This window comes from Odocoileus virginianus, chromosome 10 (assembly GCF_023699985.2).
Source record: "Odocoileus virginianus isolate 20LAN1187 ecotype Illinois chromosome 10, Ovbor_1.2, whole genome shotgun sequence".
NCBI classification, from domain to species: Eukaryota; Metazoa; Chordata; class Mammalia; order Artiodactyla; family Cervidae; genus Odocoileus; species Odocoileus virginianus.
In genome coordinates this window covers 23,757,993-23,776,660 of record NC_069683.1, presented here as the reverse complement: position 1 = coordinate 23,776,660, position 18,668 = coordinate 23,757,993, and the positions used below count along the sequence as shown (strand labels likewise).

Here is an 18,668-nt window from a genome sequence, read left to right as displayed (position 1 = left end):
TTCAAGTCTTGTGTCCTTATCCAGAGCCCAGGGATAAGTATACAAGGAACAACAGGAAGATGTGGGGAGGCTGAATGATTGGCTCCCACCACAACTTGGGAAGGAATTGCATTTCCCAGAGCCTCCTCTCCAGAGCCCATCCAACCTCTGCTGATGCATGCACACCTCGGCTGCCATCCCTGTGACTTCTGGCGGTGCACCTCCGCGTCTGGGATCATGCTCAGAGACAGACACAGGTCACTCACGGGGCTGCCTCCTCTTTTGCAGTTTCCAGTGGGTTTTTTGGAGGCCAGTGGCATGAAATCCATCCTCAGTACTGGACCAAGTACCAGGTGTGGGAGTGGCTCCAGCACCTCCTGGACACCAACCAGCTGGACGCCAGCTGCATCCCCTTCCAGGAGTTTGACATCAACGGCGAGCACCTCTGCAGCATGAGCCTGCAGGAGTTCACCCGGGCGGCGGGGACGGCGGGGCAGCTTCTTTACAGCAACCTGCAGCATCTCAAGTGGAACGGTGACTCTCTCACCCTCTCTACCCTGCTGGGAGCCAGCTGGGAAGGGCAGAAGCTCCACGACTGGCAGGGTTCCTGCGTAGGGACATCTGAGGATGCTCTCACCTCCAAATGACTGTTTCCCAAGACAGGGAAGTAGAAGGGAGGTGAGAGGGGACAGGCTTGAAGCCTAGGGTACAAGGTGTGCCAAATCCCATACAAGTCTAGGGTAATGTAATTCTCTCCTTATGGTTAATTCCCAAGGAGACAAGGGTTAGCTGGGTGTTCACAGAATACTTGGTGCTCTCAGAAAACCACTTCTTTCTCTTACAAACGGGGTTTGATTGTTTCATTCCCAATCACTTGCTGGTTAAGATCACCATGGCTATTTTAAAAAACATTTCTATTCTTAGGTTCCTACAATGGGACATAAGTATGGTAAAAAAAAATAGGTGAAATTAGATCTAGTTTGTTTTGGGGGAGGAGAGAAACCTTATGTTATTACAACAGATTCTTGCTGCTGCTGCTGCTGCTGCTAAGTTGCTTCAGTCGTGTACAACTCTGTGCGACCCCATAGACAGCAGTCCACCAGGCTCCCCCGCCCCTGGGATTCTCCAGGCAAAGACACTGGGGTGGGTTGCCATTTCCTTCTCCAATGCAGGAAAAGTGAAAAGTGAAAGTGAAATTGCTCAGTCATGTCCGACTTTTAGCGACCCCATGGACTGCAGCCCACCAGGCTCCTCTGTCCATGGGATTTTCCAGGCAAGAGTACTGGAGTGGGGTGACATTGCCTTCTCTGACAACAGATTCTTAAAAGGTCCTAAATAAAAAACAGGGTGAGAACTAATGGGCTGGACCGGTTTGGGATGTTTCTGCAGTGACTTTTGGGGTTGGGGCTATCCTAGAGCCCCAGATATCTCTTCTACGCCTCACCCAGAGCATAGACAGGAAGCATTCAAAGGCTACCCACCAGTGATAGTTGGTTCACACACGCATGCATGCTTCACTGGCTTGGAAGACTTGGTAAGGGAGACAACTATCTTGCAGAATGCCCATGACACTGGCCTAAAGTTCTGATAATGCTTATTTAAAAAACAGCTCCTCTGAGAACCCTTTTGGGAAGCAGTGATATGTATGAATAGTGGGCTGGCCTGTCTACTTTGGAACGGGCACATCTATCCAGGCAGAACCTGTGTTTGGACGTGGAGCTGGGGCTGTAGGAAACATGAGCTCCAGGGCTGGGGACCAGATTCAGATCCCAACAGCTGCCATCAACCCTGAAGAGACCCAATGCCTGGCCGCTGAGCTGGCAGCAATGGTGGCCGTTTGAGATGACCTCATTCAGCTCCAGGGCACTCCCTGCTTCCCGCCCTCCTCAGAGGTGGTTGCTCATTTTTCTTTTACTAGAACCAAACCAAACAAGGCTCTAAAAATAACGCCCAGTAGTCTTCAGAAAGAGCAGACTTATACCTGAAGAATTAAAAATATTTACCTCCCCACCTCCAATTAAATCCACTCCTTTAAAGCTTTGCTCTGATTGAAGCTTAAGACAGGGAGGCGTGGGAGGGGATGTGGTCACCCTTGACTTCCCAGCTCTGGCCTTCCATCTTTGGCCTTCCATGGCTTGTCTGGTCCACGGCATACCGCTGGTGCCTCTGACTGCCTCCTGGCCAGATTTCTCGCCTTGTTTTTGCCATTTGCCTTTTTGTAGACATTCTACTAACTTACATTTATTGAGTATTTATTTATACAAGGACTCCAAGTAAATGGATTCATTTGATGACCTTACGAGAAAATAAACATTGCGCCCATTTGATAGGGGAAGTTTTCATCTGGGAAAACTGAAGGTCAGAGACGTTAAAGCATGACCTCTGCTCCTGAGATATCTGTAATCTGGCTGTGGAGGTCAAACATACAAAATGAATTTGCATGTGTATATGTGCTTTAATGGGGTGCTTCCAGGTGGCGCTAGTGGTAAAGAACCTGCCTGCCAATGCAGGAGACATTAGAGATAAGGGTTTGATCCCTGCATCAGGAAGATCCCCTGGAGGAGGAAGTGGCAACCCACTCCAGTATTCTTGCCTGGAGAATCCCATGGACAGAGGAGCCTGGCGGGCTACAATTCATAGGGCTGGACACATCTGAAGCTACTTCGAACATGCATGCATGTGCTTTTATACATGATATGTCTGAAGAGAAGTTGTAAGGCATACATAAGAGAAGAATCATTGCACGTACCCAGATGTCTCACAGATTAGATCTAACCAAAAGGGGTTTCATTTAAGATCAAAAAAGAATTAAGATGGTTTTGTGTTTTTGTTTGCATTTTGTGTCAGATCTTAGTATGGGAAAGCACCTTAGAGGCCATCTAATGACTTTATCTAGTTTAATCCCCTAAATTTACAGTTGAGGAAACCAAGACCGAGAAAGTTGAAGTGACTTGCAGCTATTAGTGGAGAAACTGGTCTTCTAACATCTAAAGTTCTAGTTCCCTTATACTGGATGTCTTCTCTTTGAAAGGCCAAATAATTCCATCTGAGGTGGGTGCCTCAGCTATTGATTTTCTGGGCCAAGGACCCCAGGCTTGAGATTACAGATGCAGAGAGGGAAGCCCCCTCTCAGAAGTGAAGGATAATGATCAGGCAGCGGGCTTGGCAGAAACTGTTCCATGAAGCCAGCTTCGTCCTTGGCCAAGCAACACATTTTGGCTCCGTGTGGGCCTGCTCTGACTTTCCCAATCTGCCCTTCACAGGCCAATGCAGCAGTGACCTGTTCCAGTCCACGCACAATGTCATTGTCAAAACCGAACAAACCGGTGAGTCGTGGTAGATGAAGGGAGCCAACTTGGGAAGCAAAGGCCTGGGGAACACAAGCTGGGAGCGAGTGTGAGGGAGAGTGTGGGAGCAGGATACAGCCAGTGTTTTGGCAGGAAATCCAGGGATGCCTCTTCCCTGGCTGTCTCCAATGGGCCTCCCACCTGCCACGAATCTCATTCCTTGTCCTTGGGACCATGACTGCCAACTGTTTCTGACTTCTAGACTGGTGGTGAGCCTAATTCCTCCCACACGTCTCTGCTTCCCGTGGTTGGTCAGCGGAGCATCCAGGCTCTGATCCAGGAGCCCAGAAAAATGCAGAGTCTAAGCCGGCATCCTCCTCACCACAGAGAGTCAGGGGGATGGACTTGGCCGAGTCAGGAGAAGCAGGAGGAGAGAAGAGGAAGCGTCAGTGTCTCCTCTCCCTCTTCTCCCTTGGAGGGAGTGTGTTTCATAAAGAGGAGGAAGCTCCGGACTGGGTGTCGTAGTTACTCTACGAGGAGATAACAACAGGTGTATGGGGTGACCCAACGAGGAGAGAAGGTGTTACCCCAAGAGACTGGACTTGGGGAGAGATTGGGGACCTTGGAGTTTCTTTCTTTCTTTTTTTTTTTTTGGAGTTTCTGTAGGGATATCCAAAGCAGCTGGGGAACTGACTCCTGCCTTAAGAGCACTTTCAGACAAAGGCTGCTGTTCTGAGCTCCGAGTAGAGTCTGCAGTCCCAGAGCCATTACATTCATCTTGTTCTCCTTCTGCCCGATCCTCCCTCCTTCCTCTGTCCTGAACTCTCTCTCCTGGGGACTTTCTGTCTCCCCACCTCCCCCACTCGCCCCCCTGCCCCAGGGGACCTGCAGAGAACAGTAGCTGCCTCCAGAAGTTGTGCCCCAGAGCCTGGTATCAATCAGAGTTCCCTGTCATATTGCCCTTCTATGACCTCTTAGTCTAGGGAGAACTCTGCAAGTCCCCAAGTCCACAGGAACTGCCCCTGCTCCAGGGTCTCTCCCCATGACCACATCAGCGAGAATGTGGGTCACATGGGCCAACCACAGAGTCTGCCACAGGTCTCCCTGAGGCTTTCGTGCCAGTCACCAAGGACAGAATTTGACCTGGGGTGATTTGTGAGTCACTAGGGGCAGAAACTGGCCCCATGCAGTTATTTACTCTTGTATAAGGGGGCTGGTCTACCATTATTAAAGAAAAAACAATAGCTGCTAAGCATGTTAATTAGGTTTTCCAGCCCTGCCCTTTCCTCCCCCAAGAGACCAGGGGTTGAGTTACCCAGATGGTTTGTGCTTTATGGGCCTGACTGCCTTAGAAGCAGGAATAGAACTTGGCCAAGAGGATGGTGGCCCCTCACCTCTAACCCCCATTATTGACCAGACAATAGCCCCAGTGGAAGAGCCAGAAGCTGGTACCAGTGAGGTCCCAAGTACCTGACAATTCCTCCTCGACCATCCAGACATTCTTGTGTTGCCAGTTCAGGAAAGCTGAGCTGAAGGGTGGGGAAGAAGGTGCACCCTGGGAGGAGGGGAGAGGAGGCTCACACAGGGGCCAACACCCCCAAACCTTGTTTGGTTCAGTTTGTTTTCAGAAACAACAACAGGTGTACCAGGTAAGCCAACGAGGAGAGAGGGTGTAACCCCAAGAGATTGGGCTTGGGGTGCCCAAGCACGTAGCTATTAGTTCAAATACCAGCTAAATCCCTATGTCATAAACAAGAGGACTTAGCCAGTGAGTCAGGTTTTATACCGTTTATGCTATAAAAACAAAATGAAACTTGGCCAATGGCTTACCACTCCAGCCCTGAAATTCAGATGCTGGGCAGGAGGGAGCTGAGGGCATCTCCATCTGTGAGGAGGGGAGAGCAGGAAGTTCCTGGTGGGGACAAGGTGACAGCTCCTGCCAGATCGCTCAGCTCTTGGCCAGCCAGGAAAAAAAAGAGATCTTCTGTTGGAGATCAGCCCAGATGTGGGGGGTGTGTAGGAGTTGGGCTGCTTTTGGGGAAGGTGGAGGGGAGTTTCTGTTGAGTCTGAAATCTAAAGAGTCAAGAGATGTGCTTAGCCAGCACTCTGAAGAAAGAAAGAACTTCTTTTCCAAGATGAGGCAATGAAGCCCTACTCTTTTCTTTTTTTAATGTTTTATTTGGTATTGGGATATAGCCGATGAACAATGTGATAGTTTCAGGTGGACAGCCAAGGGACTCAGCCATATATGTACATGTGTCCCTTCTCTCCCAGACCCTACTCCCTTCCAGGCTGCAACGTAACTTTGAGCAGAGTTCCATGTGCTATACAATAAGTCCTTGTTAACTATCTATGTTAAATATAGAAATGTGTACATGACCATCCCAAACTCTCTAACTATCCCATCCACTCCTGGCAACCATAAGTTCATTTTCTAAGTTTGTGAGTCTCTTTCTGTTTTGTAAGCTCATTTCAGATTCCACATGTAAGGGATGTCATATGATATTTCTCCTTCTCTGTCTGACTTCACTCAGTATGACACTCTCTAGGACCATCTGTGTTGCTGCAAGGGGCACTATTTCTTTCTTTTTAATGGCTGAGTAATATTCCATTGTATATATGTACTGCATCTTCTTTATCCATTTTAATGAGGCTCTACTCTTAAAAGCTGTTTATTTGATTCAGTTACAATCTCCTCTTCTTCTCTTCAGTTTTATTTTGAAAACTTTATGTCCACCCCTTAAGACTATTGAAGATGTCCTGGAGGGAGGGGGCTGTCACCCAACTTAAGAAGAGTTTCACTCTGGATTTTAGCAATAAAGATTCTATGATAAGACTGAGCAGACTTTTTATGAAAGAAACATAATTAATTCTCCCAGGAAGATATTACTAGGAAAAGATGCTCATTCATCATGAAATTGTTTGTCCTTACCATTTTTTAAAACTAGTATAAAAGTATTCTGGTGACAGTACAGTAGAATGTATGACAATGCCAGGCCCCTGAACTCCCCCACCCCCAAGTGCAGACTGGAAATATCCCCAGGAAAGCACTGGCCTAGGATAGGATCCCACTGTTGCCACTGCTCTCACGTCCCTCAAAATGCAACAGGTGTAGAACACCTGGATGAGGCTGTAGCAAAGTCCATCTCCCCCAGGGCGCTGGAAGAAAACCTGGGCTAACATTGTTGTAAATCAACATGTGACTAAAGTAGAATCTGATCTCTTCTCTCTGAAAACCACCTACTTGTCCCACACCTTTTTGATAATGAACAGTGAGTAAGAAAAGGCAAACTCCCCACCTGGGGAAGGTGACTGCTGACATTTCCATTTTCTGTCCTTTGTAGACCCTTCCATCATGAACACCTGGAAAGAAGAAAACTATTTATATGACACCAACTATGGTAGCACAGTAGGTAACTAACTCCCCAACACTTAAGACCCCCTTTACATTCTGATTCTGTTTTTCTAAAAGCCAAAATTTTATGTCATAAGGAGGGGGATCTTAATGCTCCTTATGTTTTCACTGCCACAGATTTGCTGGACAGCAAAACTTTCTGCCGGGCCCAGATCTCCATGACAACCACTGGTCACCTTCCCGTTGGTAAGTTGTCCTGACACCCAAGGCTGAGTGTACCTTATACAAGTGCTTACTGAGAGTTAATGAGAGTTACCAATGCTCTACATTTCCAGCTTCGCTGGAGTCTTTCCCAAAGAAGGTCTGGGAAAGGTTTATAAAAGAACTGCTTTTGAGTTCATATTTATCTATTGAAAATGACCAGCAAACATGTGTCTAGGAAAAGTGTTTTTCTCCTGTGAAACCAAATCACTCTCTTGTGACAAGAAAAACTCTCTTTTCAATAAAAACTTACTTTTGTGAAATTATCTGATAAAATTATTAATAAATGGGTATATTTATGGGGGAGAAGGCTCTATTTAGTTTTCAACAAGCTTTCTTTGGCTTTAGAAAAAGAATGTCTCACAGTGGAATCCAGAGGTCAGTCAACTTGGGAAGATGGTCTCTGGGTTGAAGGTGCAGCTGCTAAAAACTTCTAGAACCTTGGGAATCATGGGTCAGTTTTAAAGTCTGCACTTGAAGGTTCATCAGGACTCTCTAATTAGTCAGACCACCTGCACATTATGAGTTATGTTCATATTAGTTGTGTTCAAGATTGGATGTATCCGAAGGTTATCCATGACCCAGTCAAAGTCACAGTGAGTGAGAGGGTGGGTCTGTTGGGAGTCTGGGAGAGGGGCTTTCAGGTTATTCCTCTCCATCCACTTACAAATAGGTCTATTGGTAGGAATGAATGCACTGGGAAGTTGAAGAGATGGTTTCTTGCCAACTCTTGATCTCATTGCGAACTTGTGACTCTGTCTGGCTTTGTAAAATAGACCTTAGACCTGTTACAAGTGACTCTATCTTTTCCTGGAACTTAATTTGGGGGCAGCTTCAGAACTGGGATTTAAAAAGAGTGTTTGTGAAAGGCAAGAGTCAAACAACAACCCTTTCTCTTGCTCTCTCTCTCTTTTTTTTTTTTGGCTTTTGTTGAGTGTGTTGTTGAGAACTGAAAAAACGAAAGCTTTTGATTTGAGGTTTTGTTTGGTTCAAGCCCCTTGATTGAGACAGGGCTGGAAGCCAGTGTAAATGCTTCTGGAATTGAGGTGAAGAGCGAAGGCCAGTTCGTTTTTTGACTTCCCCCTCCCCCACGGTGACCCCTCGCATTATGTGTCACTCTAAATATTTGTTGAAATTAGGGAACTGGAAACGTTCTGCAGTGGATTTGCCATTCTGGGGGAATTGAGCTAGTCAGGGTAAAATTTTGTTGCCACTCAGTCAAGACTAAGGTTTTCAGAGCTGAGGAAACCACCCCTGTCACCATCTAACTTCCTGCCACACTTCCTAAGGTCTCGCCTCCCATGTCCTGAGTCTTTGGCTTAGGGCAGAAGATAGCAACTAAGGATGCAGTTGAACCAACCACTGCCCGAGCCTCAGTGGTGGTTAGCTCTCAAGGCACCTGGGAAACCAAAAGCAGAATCACAGCTCTGCTGCCCTCACGCCAGGCGACCCTGCTCTCTTTTGCATCCTGACTTACCTGCTAGAATCTCAGAATCAATAGCGACCAATGCCCGTTTTCATGTTTGTGGGCTTCCCTGGTGGCTCAGGAATAAAGAATTCACCTGCAATGCAGGAGGCAGAGGAGACGTGAGTTCGATCCCCAGGCGGGGAAGATCCTCTGGAGGTAACAGGGAACTCACTACCTTCTGAGTTCACTTACTCTACTTTTGAATAGTCCCTCTTAAAATGAGCTTTATAAATCCACTCTCCTTCACACCTCTTGATTCTTTTTTTAAAAGTTGATGTGTTGTACTTTCATTTTTATTCAGTTCAAGAAATTTCCTTTCCTTTTTTCTGGTATGGGGCATTTTGGATCTTAGTTCCCTGACCAGGGATTGAACCCATGCCCCTTGCTGTGGAAGCACCGAGTCATAACCACTGAATTGCCAGAGAAGTCCCTTCATTGATTCTTAATCTCTTTATCCTGGATTCCTATCCTGAAATTGTAACACAGGCTGAAAAAAGAGATAAGCCATTCAGGAGGTCTATCAGAATGATGACTTAATCAATTCAGTGTCTGGGTTGGTAAATTCTTTGGGGTAACAAGCCCTCCAGGTAGGATAGTTAATTACAGCCTTGTAAGGATCAATCCCTTTCAGAATAGTTTAGTCTCTACCGAATGGGACCAGGACCCCCCAACCCCCCAGCCCTGCCCCGAAGACCTGTCATTCATCTGAGTCTTCAGATTTCCAGCTCCCATGAAATGGAAGGCAGTTAAGTATCTTTATGTGTTTTAATGCAAGTTACAAGCCACACTGAGGCGAGGCCACACATAAACTGATGCCCTCGCTGATAAACACAGGTGGGGAAGCGGGCCGTGTTTTGATTTCTCTGTCATCTGCTCATTTCATAAAATGGCTGCCGCCAGTGTTCCTGATCTGCCCGATAGTCCCCAAGCCAATCATGCCAACGCAGGCTTGATGTGTTTATTCACCGACTGGCTGAGCCTAGAGCGAGGGTGGCATGGTCTATTATAACACTGAAATTTGTATATCCCGTAAAGAAATGGCTCACAGCTGAATCATATGCAAATACTTCTAAGCTTTGCTTCTTGCGAAGCAGCTTAGCTGAAGTCATGCTCTGGAACTCTTCATAAAGTTGTGCCTTGGTGCTGCCCCGGTCCAGACTGGACCTTGGCCTGAGGTGCCTGGAAGAAGAGCAGGAGAAAGCCAAGCTGGACAACTTCCTCAGAGCAAGCTATTATTTTATAAGGATGAGTCACTTAACCACACGGCTAACTTCAAAGGTTCTGACTTTTATTTGAGGGCCAGGGGAACAGCCAGGGGGAGAGGCCATCATATTAAGGTGAAGTTTCAGATCAAAAGATTTTAGTGCTGAGGCAGGTGGGTGATTCTACAGATTGACCCCCATGCACTGGGGACTGGACGAAGAGGCTGGAAGAAATTTGAGGTGTTTTTTTTTTTTGCCTGTGGCTGCATATTCTTCCATACAATGATGGTCACATTTTTATTGAGGGGGTTTTTTTGGCTGAGGTTCTTCCTTAAGATGGATGGAAGTCTAGCTTGGGTAAATGGTTGACATCTCAAAAAGAACATTTCCTCTTGGTGTAGCCGGTCTGGGGGTTCTTAATCTGGAATCCATGGACAGCTAAATGGCCCACAAACTCCTGAAATTGCAACAGAATTTCATGAGTGCACACACATATATGTGCCTTTTTCTGGGGAGAGGGTCCAAGGTTTCCAGTTTATTCATAAAGGTACTTTAATCTCCCAAAGTAATTGATTCTTGCATTACATGTGTTTGCAGCCCCTAAGTAAGGATTGAGGCCAGTAAGCTGAGGGACACTTACACTTGGGTTTTTCTGACTTCAACCCTGGCTCTGAAATAATGGCCCTGCACCACTCCTGGATGCCATTTGAAAATAAGCTTTGCTTGTGGCCTGCTGGGTAAATGCCACTCTTTGTCTGCAGAACAACGTGGCCCTGTCAGAGTGATGCATCACTTGGAAACCGGAGTGGGTGCCAACCTGTCGCAATATTGTCACATCCTGATGGGATGTCGCAACCTCACTGTGAAACCTACAAAGAGGGAGAGTGGAGTCTCCTTGCATTTTCTGTGAATTTGTTTTTCCAGGTTTCAGAGAAATCTGAGTCAGGTGCAAACCCTCCTGCTGACATTGTTGTAGTGGGGAGGGAGTGGGGGGGGGGGGCGGAGTGGAGGGTGGCGATGCATTTAACCACCAGAAAAAGAGGCTTCTCTTCTAACCAGATCTTATTAAAACTCTTTCATCCACCCCACCACGACTTTCAAGCTGCTGGGAGCTCCGAGCTGTGACAGTCTGGGTGCTCAGATAGGTGAATGCGTCTATGCACGTTGGGAAATACAGAATCATCAAATTGGAATGATTTCTCCCCACTGACTAGAGTGTTGCAGAACTGAACCTGATTCTTGGCAGGGAAAGCATTTATGAAATCTGTTATGTGGCACCATCTTTGTAAATGGCATAGAATAGTGGTTATGAGTAAAACCTCTGGATCCTGCTAGTACTTTCCTCATAGGGTTATTGTGTGAATCACATAAGGTGCTTCATGTAAAGTATTGACCAAGTGCCTGGCATATAGTAAGTGCTAAAGAAACAAGAGTTAGTCTTTACCATTTTCATAGGAGCTAGTGGTGTTCAAACCTTACTGAATAGTTGACCACTCCTGCCAATCTCGAATGCTTGGATCCTCTTCCTTTGCCAGCAGTGTTGGTCTGATTAAAATGCTCTTGAAAGCCACATGTGGGTCAGCAAACCCTAAGTTAGGGAACTCTGATGTAATGCCCACAGAAGAGATGTGATATACTGGCCCAATTTCTTATTGGGATTGGCTACCACTTACGAGCAGTTCTGTATTCAAGTTGGCAGATTTTTGATGGTGGGATTTTTTTTTTTTTTTTTTTCGTAAGATCTGCTTTAGTTCTCCTGAAACTGGACATGCCCACTGACATAAATACACACACACACACAGAGGCACACACACACACAGGAATACACACACACACTGCTAAGTCATTTAGTTTTATTTTTAACAAGTTTTATTTCACAAATTTGCCTCTGTCATTTTCTCTTGTTGATAATTTCAAGGGTCACCATAATGAGTCATTTGTTAAACTAATTTGTGTTTCCACAGTCCACTGTGGCCCTCTGTGCTGAGCTCAGGCCAGTCAATGGCACCTTTGTCTGGCTGATTAAAATGTAACTTTGCATGCCAAAAAAGGCACTCCTTTGGCTTAAAAGTCATCTTTCTTTGTTTTAAATGTTTACATTTTGGTATTACATTAGAAAAAAAAAAAAAAAAAAACTGTTCGATGACCTAAATCCTTCAATGACTTCTTATCTCTCACAGAATAAAAACTAAAATCCTCAAAATATCCTATAAGGCCTTAGTGATCTGAACATCACTGTTTCCCCTCTGCCCCTTGCTCACAGCCACACTGGCTTCCTTCTATTCTGTGCACATCAACCTCAGGGTCTTTGCACTTATTCTCAGGCATAGAAGGCTCTTCCACAAGTTCTCTGTGTGACTGTCTCCCTCACACCCTTCTGGTCCCCTTATCAGTTCTTCTGTGACCACCTTATATTTAATTGCAAATTATTCCCATTCCCACATGTCTACCCTTTTTTTCTCACCCTGAGATTTATTCTCTGGAGCACTTATCATCTCTGCTCTGTTTTGTTCACAACCAACTACCTGAACAGTGCCAGGCATGTAGTAGGTGCTCAATAAATACTGGTGAAATGAATGGATGAATGAAGACGATAATTGTAGGAAATAGGGAAATGAAGCAGCTCTCCTTTTTTTCTCTTTAGCAGAGTCACCTGATATGAAAAAGGAACAAGACCACCCCACAAAGCCCCACACAAAAAAGCACAGTAAGTTGGCTGGCTTTCAGTTGCCTCCTGGCCTTTTATTCCGTACAATGGAGGGTTACTGGAGGCCACCAGTTTTAAGGCAAACACTGTCTCTTCCTGCTGCCTGCGTTTCTTCACCTCAAATTGGGTGGGGAGTGAAAAGAGAGGCGTCACTTGCTGGCCAAGCAACCCCCACTGCAGTGGTTTCTCAAAGTAGAGTTTCAATGGCTATTTCCTCCTCACTCTGTTCTATCTGTTCTAACACTGAGACCTCTGTGAGTGGGAACTTCTTACAGGCCTGGGGTGGGCTATCTCCCTTTCTCCAGGGGAAAAAGAGGGGGGTGGGATGAGGAGAAAGGTGGGAAGAAACAGCTGAGGTGCATTCTCTTTTTCTTTTGCTGAATGTTGGCGTCTTACTTTTGTTGAGTTACTGTGCTAAGAGATATTGTTTATTCTTAAGTGTCAGCAGTGCTTTTGCGGGGCTGTATTTCCCCCAATAATAAAAATCTTATGAAAGTGTATGAAATATCGGAGATGTGGAGTTGGTGGGGGAAAGAGATCAAGGTGGGAAAATTTGGAAATTGTAGGGGCTGGAATCTTTGCTATCTTCTACTCCAGGGCATCCTGAAGGACTGAATGAACACAGCCTCTGTAATTGGGGCTTGGGGAGGGAGCTGTGTGTCACAAATCCAATGGGGATAGAATTGAATTTGGTTGCTAATGTCATTACAGTCGCTGTTTTATTTTTAGATCGATTCCCTCAACCCCTGTGAGACCCCACGGCAATATATCCTAGGCCTAAGAGTTCTAGAACCCTGTGCATTTGGCTGACACACAATTGTTGAGTTGCAGCTGTCTAAGTGGTTGAGGTTCTATTAATCAATAAGAGTGGCTGAGCATTGTTCTTCTGGGAAGTAACAGGCTGAAACGAATCCCCAGCAATCTGTCAACCATATTTTGAAGATACTCCCACTAGCCTAGGTGATCTAGACTGATTTTTTAAATTTGATTTTTTTATTGAAGTTGATTTACAATGTTGTGTTAATTTCTGCAGTACTGCAAGGTGATTCAGTTATACATATATGTATATATCTATATACACATTCTTATTTATTATTTTATTTATTTTTTACTGGAGGATATAGCTTTATAATATTGTGGTGGTCTCTGCTGTGCATCAATGGGAATCAGTCATAAACACACACACACACATATATATATATATATCCCCTCCCTCTGCATCCTTTTTTAAAATATCTTTTCCACTATGGTTTATTTATAGGATATCAAATATAGTTCCCTGTGCCATAAAGTAGGACCTTGTTGTTTATTCATTTTATCTATAACAGCTTACATCTGCTGACTCCATCCTCCCACTCCATCCATCCCCCAACCCCTTTCCCTTGACAACCACAAATCTGTTTTCTAGGTAAGACCTATTCTTTTGTCTTGACTTTGCCACTGATTTGCTGTGTGACCTTGGTCAAGTCAGTTAACTTCTCCATGCTTCAGCTTTCTGATTTGTAAAACTAAAAAACTGTGTTAGTTCATTCTTAAATACTCAATAGTGGGGATGCTGCGATGTGGTGTCATAGGTGGGTAGCAAGGTACTGAGTATCTCTTACTTGATGGAAGATGTTTCGGCTCTAGGCTTCCTCAAGCTGTTCTTTGCTGTGACTTGAGCTGCCAATAAACTCTTTCTTTTCCACTTGGCCTCAGATCCGCGAGGGACTCACTTATGGGAATTCATCCGCGACATCCTGCTGAACCCAGACAAGAATCCAGGGTTAATCAAGTGGGAAGACCGGTCTGAGGGCATCTTCAGGTTCTTGAAATCAGAGGCTGTGGCCCAGCTGTGGGGGAAAAAGAAAAACAACAGCAGCATGACCTACGAAAAACTCAGCCGAGCCATGAGGTTAGGAGTTTCACGTCTCCAAACATGAGAAGGCCACATGACCATTTATTCCCCCAGCCGTCTTAATTAGACCAGCCCCCTTACGCAATGTCTTTTGTTACAGATATTACTACAAAAGAGAAATTCTGGAACGTGTGGATGGCCGAAGACTGGTATATAAATTTGGCAAGAATGCACGTGGATGGAGGGAAAATGAAAACTGAAGCTGCTGACACCTTTGAACACAAAGCTAAACACCCCCCCAAATGATAACCAACCATGAAGTTCCCGGACGTAAATATTTCAAAGACTACTTTTTTCTGATATTTATGTACCACAAGGGGGAAAAAAAATACATCTACTTCTAACAGGAAGAAGGAACATGACAGTTTATAAAATTATTTTGTTACTTTTGAAGTATGTCCTATATGGGGAACAAACGTACACAGTTTTCTGTGAAATATGACACTGTGTCTGGTTGTGATTTGTTTTTGACTCTATTGTGAAGTTCTTTTCTGCTGCAAGAAGGACAGTGTCTTGTGCTTCTTGCTAAGAGAAAGAAAAATAATCAGAGGGCATTAAATGTTTTTATATGCAAAATGATTTAGGAAAAGGTGACGTGTCCTCCACACGTAAGCATTCACGTGGCCTCCTCAAGTGAGGTGGATGTGGTCCCCCGGATGAACTTCAGGGTCTCAGATTGATGGGATGAACCAGAAGGATGCTGGGATGTTTACCCTGACCTTCAGGAGTGAGTGAGTAGAGACTGAGGACTTCTGTGGTCCAGGCTGGACTGTAATCACTGCATAATCACATAACTTGCCTGTTTAAATCAGAGAAGAATAATGGTGCAAGGGGCTTTATACTCATTCAGGAATGATTTACCTGGTGTGAAGTCTATCTTCCCTCCTCCTTCTCAACTCATTGGTGAAAAACTTCAATTGCCACCTCTGCTCACCTTTGGTTATTTAAGAGAAGGCCTGGCCTTGGTTATTTTTATATTAATTGCTTAAAAAAATCAGTGGGAAAAGGAGATGATGAGTTTTCTCTTGTATTCCCATTATCTGTGGTTTCAGAATTGGCACAATTGACATTTTTGGCTGAATTCTTCTTTGTTGTGTGTTATTTTGGCTGTCGTGTGTATTTTGAGATGTTCAGCATATCTATGACCTCTACCTGCTATATGCCAATAGCACTGTGGTCATCAAAGTTGTGACAACCAGAAATGTCTCTAGACATTGCCAAATGTCCCCCAGTTTGGGTAGGTGTGGGGATTGCCTTTGACTGAGAACCACTGGTTTAGCCAGTCAAGATGAAGATGGTGATTTACTCTCAGAACAACAGCAACAATATCCCTGGAGTGAAGGCTTTAAAGTCAACCTATTTTTCATTTTTAAAATGTTGGGACAATGGGTTGAAATCTCTAGAGGGACTTCTTTTCAGAACCCCAGATGAGAGCTAGAATTAGATAACTTAAACAAGAGCTAACAATGCAACACATTTTCAGTAGCATGACAAAACAGAGAAAAAAATTATATGGTAGAAGGAAACACAGAAGAGAGAGGAGACAGAGAGAGGTTATTTCCAGGGAAATATATTTGCAGATATTGCTTCTTATAATCTTTCCTCTTTTGGATAACCTTCCTGTCTCATTTTAACTCATTCCAAAGTGAATGATGTCTTGTCTAGATTTGGATCTAGAGGAATGTTAAAACAAACAAGCAAACAAAAAAAGGCTAAAGAAAGGAAGGATGAAAGAGAAAAACAGAAAACTCAGTTCAGAAGCTGTGGTCAGGAAGGAGTTAGAGACTTGCCTCAGTATCTGTAATTTGACAATGCTGAGTAGTACCTCTGGAGGTTACCAAGCCAGGCAGAAAGAAAAACAACTCAGTTGTACCTTCAGAAGGTCATTCATCTCACTAAGCTGTGCTCCAAGGTCACTGGCCATAACGGCTATCATTATAAGGACGATGAGCAGCCCAAATCTGAGGCATTCCCACAAGAAAGACAAACCCTGCTCTCCAAGCAAGGCTATAGAACCGAGGCTTTCCCAGCAGTTGACCATACTTCCCACAGAAGAGATTTAACTTCCAGATATTTGAATTAATGTAAACATGTGAATGTTTGCATGTCTGTGTGTAGTTATTAAGAGACATCTGCTAATTTGCTCTCTGCTGTCCTCTGGCTTGGCCTGTTCATCATCTAAGCTGCCTGGATCATTCTCTGAGCTCTCCCTTCCTCAAAACTGTAAGTTTCTCATGTTCCTCCAAATTGGTCTTGGGTCTTTCTTCACCCTCTCTGTTGAAGAGCAACCCCTGCTAGGTAGTGAGTCTGGGGCGTACTGACTGGAACACTGCAGATAATTAGCAGATTGTGTTATTTGTTGAAAGTGACGGTTTCTTGGCACCTGGTTCCTACTTAAATAGGTTGGCGTATTAAGTTCTCAGCATATCTCTCTATTGTCTTGGCTTGAGTTTGATGCACTTTCTATGTGCTATTCGTGACTTGGAGAACTCAAGGTAATTGAGCCATGCCAACTTGGGGTGTGAACAGAATCTTTCCCACCCCAGTGTTGCAAGGGAGAGCAAAATCTCAGCAACAAGCCAGCAGTAGGTGAAGCCCCCTTCTTTTGGCAACTCACAGCTTCTCACTTAAGAAGCTCTCATCTGAGCCAACACTCCTATGGTCACTACACATGGCCTTCTGAAACCCCTCTTACACTAAAGGCTTGGGCTCTTATTTTATTTTTTCATGGGAACCCGAGGAAGGAAATGTATTGCTAAGACTTTTCTAGATTCAGATCATCTTGGGGCCTCTAGTTAATTGACTTGATGAAACAAGCAAAGCCCTGATTCCCAGTGACGTGCCTACAACTTCTGGAAGTTGCTTTCTGAGCAGCACAGACCAGGGCAGTGAGTTTTTCTTTGAAATGTGCTTGTTCTTCTTCAAACTCTTCTCATGCTAGGCTGTAAGCTCTGTGAGGGCAGGGATGATATCTTAGCAATACTGTTTTTTCAGTACCTACATGAGATAGGTCCTTAGTAACTGTATGATGAGTTCATGAATAAATGTCTTCTGGAAGACTCCTCGGATTGGGAGCCCATATCCATAATCGTGATGTAAATTGTTTCTTTACTGGACAAAGAGCACAACAGCCAAAACTTCAAGGACTTACTATCGGTCAGATGAACATTTTACTGTGAGATTCTTTACTTTGCTTTCCTACCTGAGCTGAAATAAAACCAAAACAGGTTATTTGGTTCTGCAAATCAACCTAAGTTGTGTGAGAATTCTCTCACCTCACTGGGAACTGTGAGAATTACCTGGTATATGAGAAGCCAGTCGTGAACCTTGAACCTGTCTTAAACGATGAAGATTATGAATGTTTATACGATGTAAATTTCTATTTAAGTGTAAAGCAGTTCTAAGTTTTAGTATTTGGGGGTTGGTTTGTATTTTTTTTTCTTTTTGAAAAATATTGAGGGATCTTTTGATAAGGTTAGTCGTGCATGTTAGATTTTAGTTTTGCAAGTGTGTTGCTTTTCAAATGTATAAAATATAGGAGAAGTTAAAATAGTAAGAGGGAAAGACAATTATATTATTCTTCTATCGTTAAAAAAAAAGTTGAGTGGCTACCTGTGTGCACAGCATGGAACCATCTTTGGGAGGAGTGTATCTAACCACGTAGGGTGTAAGAGATGATCCACAGAAGCCCACGGAATGGCTACTTCCTGTGTGAAAGAAAGTACGTGAGCTGAATTAGCCTCAGCATTGCTTCTCGGGATTCCATTTCTGGAATAAGAGAGAGAACATTGAATAAAAACGTGTTGAGACTGGGTGTCGCAAACCACTGAAATGTGTAAGCCTTCACGAGTTTAGCTTAATTGGGATTAGCCTTTCTGTAACTGTCTGCCTAATTCTTGCTTTTGTTCCCATCTGGCTTCTGGGTTGACATTTTTTGGGGAAGCAACCCCACTGCCACTATTTTTTAACAATCAGAAACCTTGCCCTTGAAACTGTGTTAAATTCAAACTGAGTATTTCTGTTTTATGAAAGAATTATTTTTTTTCAAAATACAGTTTTTGTTTGTTTGTTTGTTTGATGGGTCCCAGAAAACACTAATAAAAACTACAGAGACCAGCCTGTAACTGTGTGTTTCATGCTTCAACAAGCCATCCAGAACTGGGTTAGAGGAATGCACTTAGTCTGTAGCAACACAACTTAGGCAGTTTCTGCATGTGTTTACTCAATAATCATTTACGAGCATCTGTTCCTACGTGCCAGGCATTGTCCTAGGCACTGAATTATGGCAGAAAATGAAAGAGACAAAAAAAATTCTGCTCTTGTGATATTTATGTTCTATTGGATGGAAACAGACAAGAAACAAAATATTGACAAGCACGACATGGCATATCAGATGTGTCGTCAAGAGATGTAGAGCAAGGAAGAGGAGTAAGGTATGCTGGGTATGTAGGGGTGATTGTGAGTTTTGGCAGGGTTGAGAAAGATGGAAGGAAAGGATCCGTGTAGATAGCT

At 44.3% G+C, this 18,668-nt stretch overlaps 1 protein-coding gene across 2 annotated transcripts in view; it reads left to right on the top strand.

Annotated features, from left to right (window-relative positions):
* Positions 1–18,272, top strand: part of EHF (ETS homologous factor) — a 43,271-nt gene extending 24,999 nt beyond the window's left edge. For both annotated transcript variants that reach the window (XM_020912253.2, XM_070473192.1), the window contains 7 exons: positions 268–513; positions 3,243–3,305; positions 6,611–6,679; positions 6,799–6,867; positions 12,197–12,259; positions 13,958–14,153; positions 14,257–18,272. In XM_020912253.2, the coding sequence (XP_020767912.1) occupies positions 268–513; positions 3,243–3,305; positions 6,611–6,679; positions 6,799–6,867; positions 12,197–12,259; positions 13,958–14,153; positions 14,257–14,356 (806 nt within the window). In that variant the 3' untranslated portion in view covers positions 14,357–18,272. The remainder of the gene's footprint in view (positions 1–267; positions 514–3,242; positions 3,306–6,610; positions 6,680–6,798; positions 6,868–12,196; positions 12,260–13,957; positions 14,154–14,256) is intronic.
* The last annotated feature ends 396 nt before the right edge of the window (positions 18,273–18,668 follow it).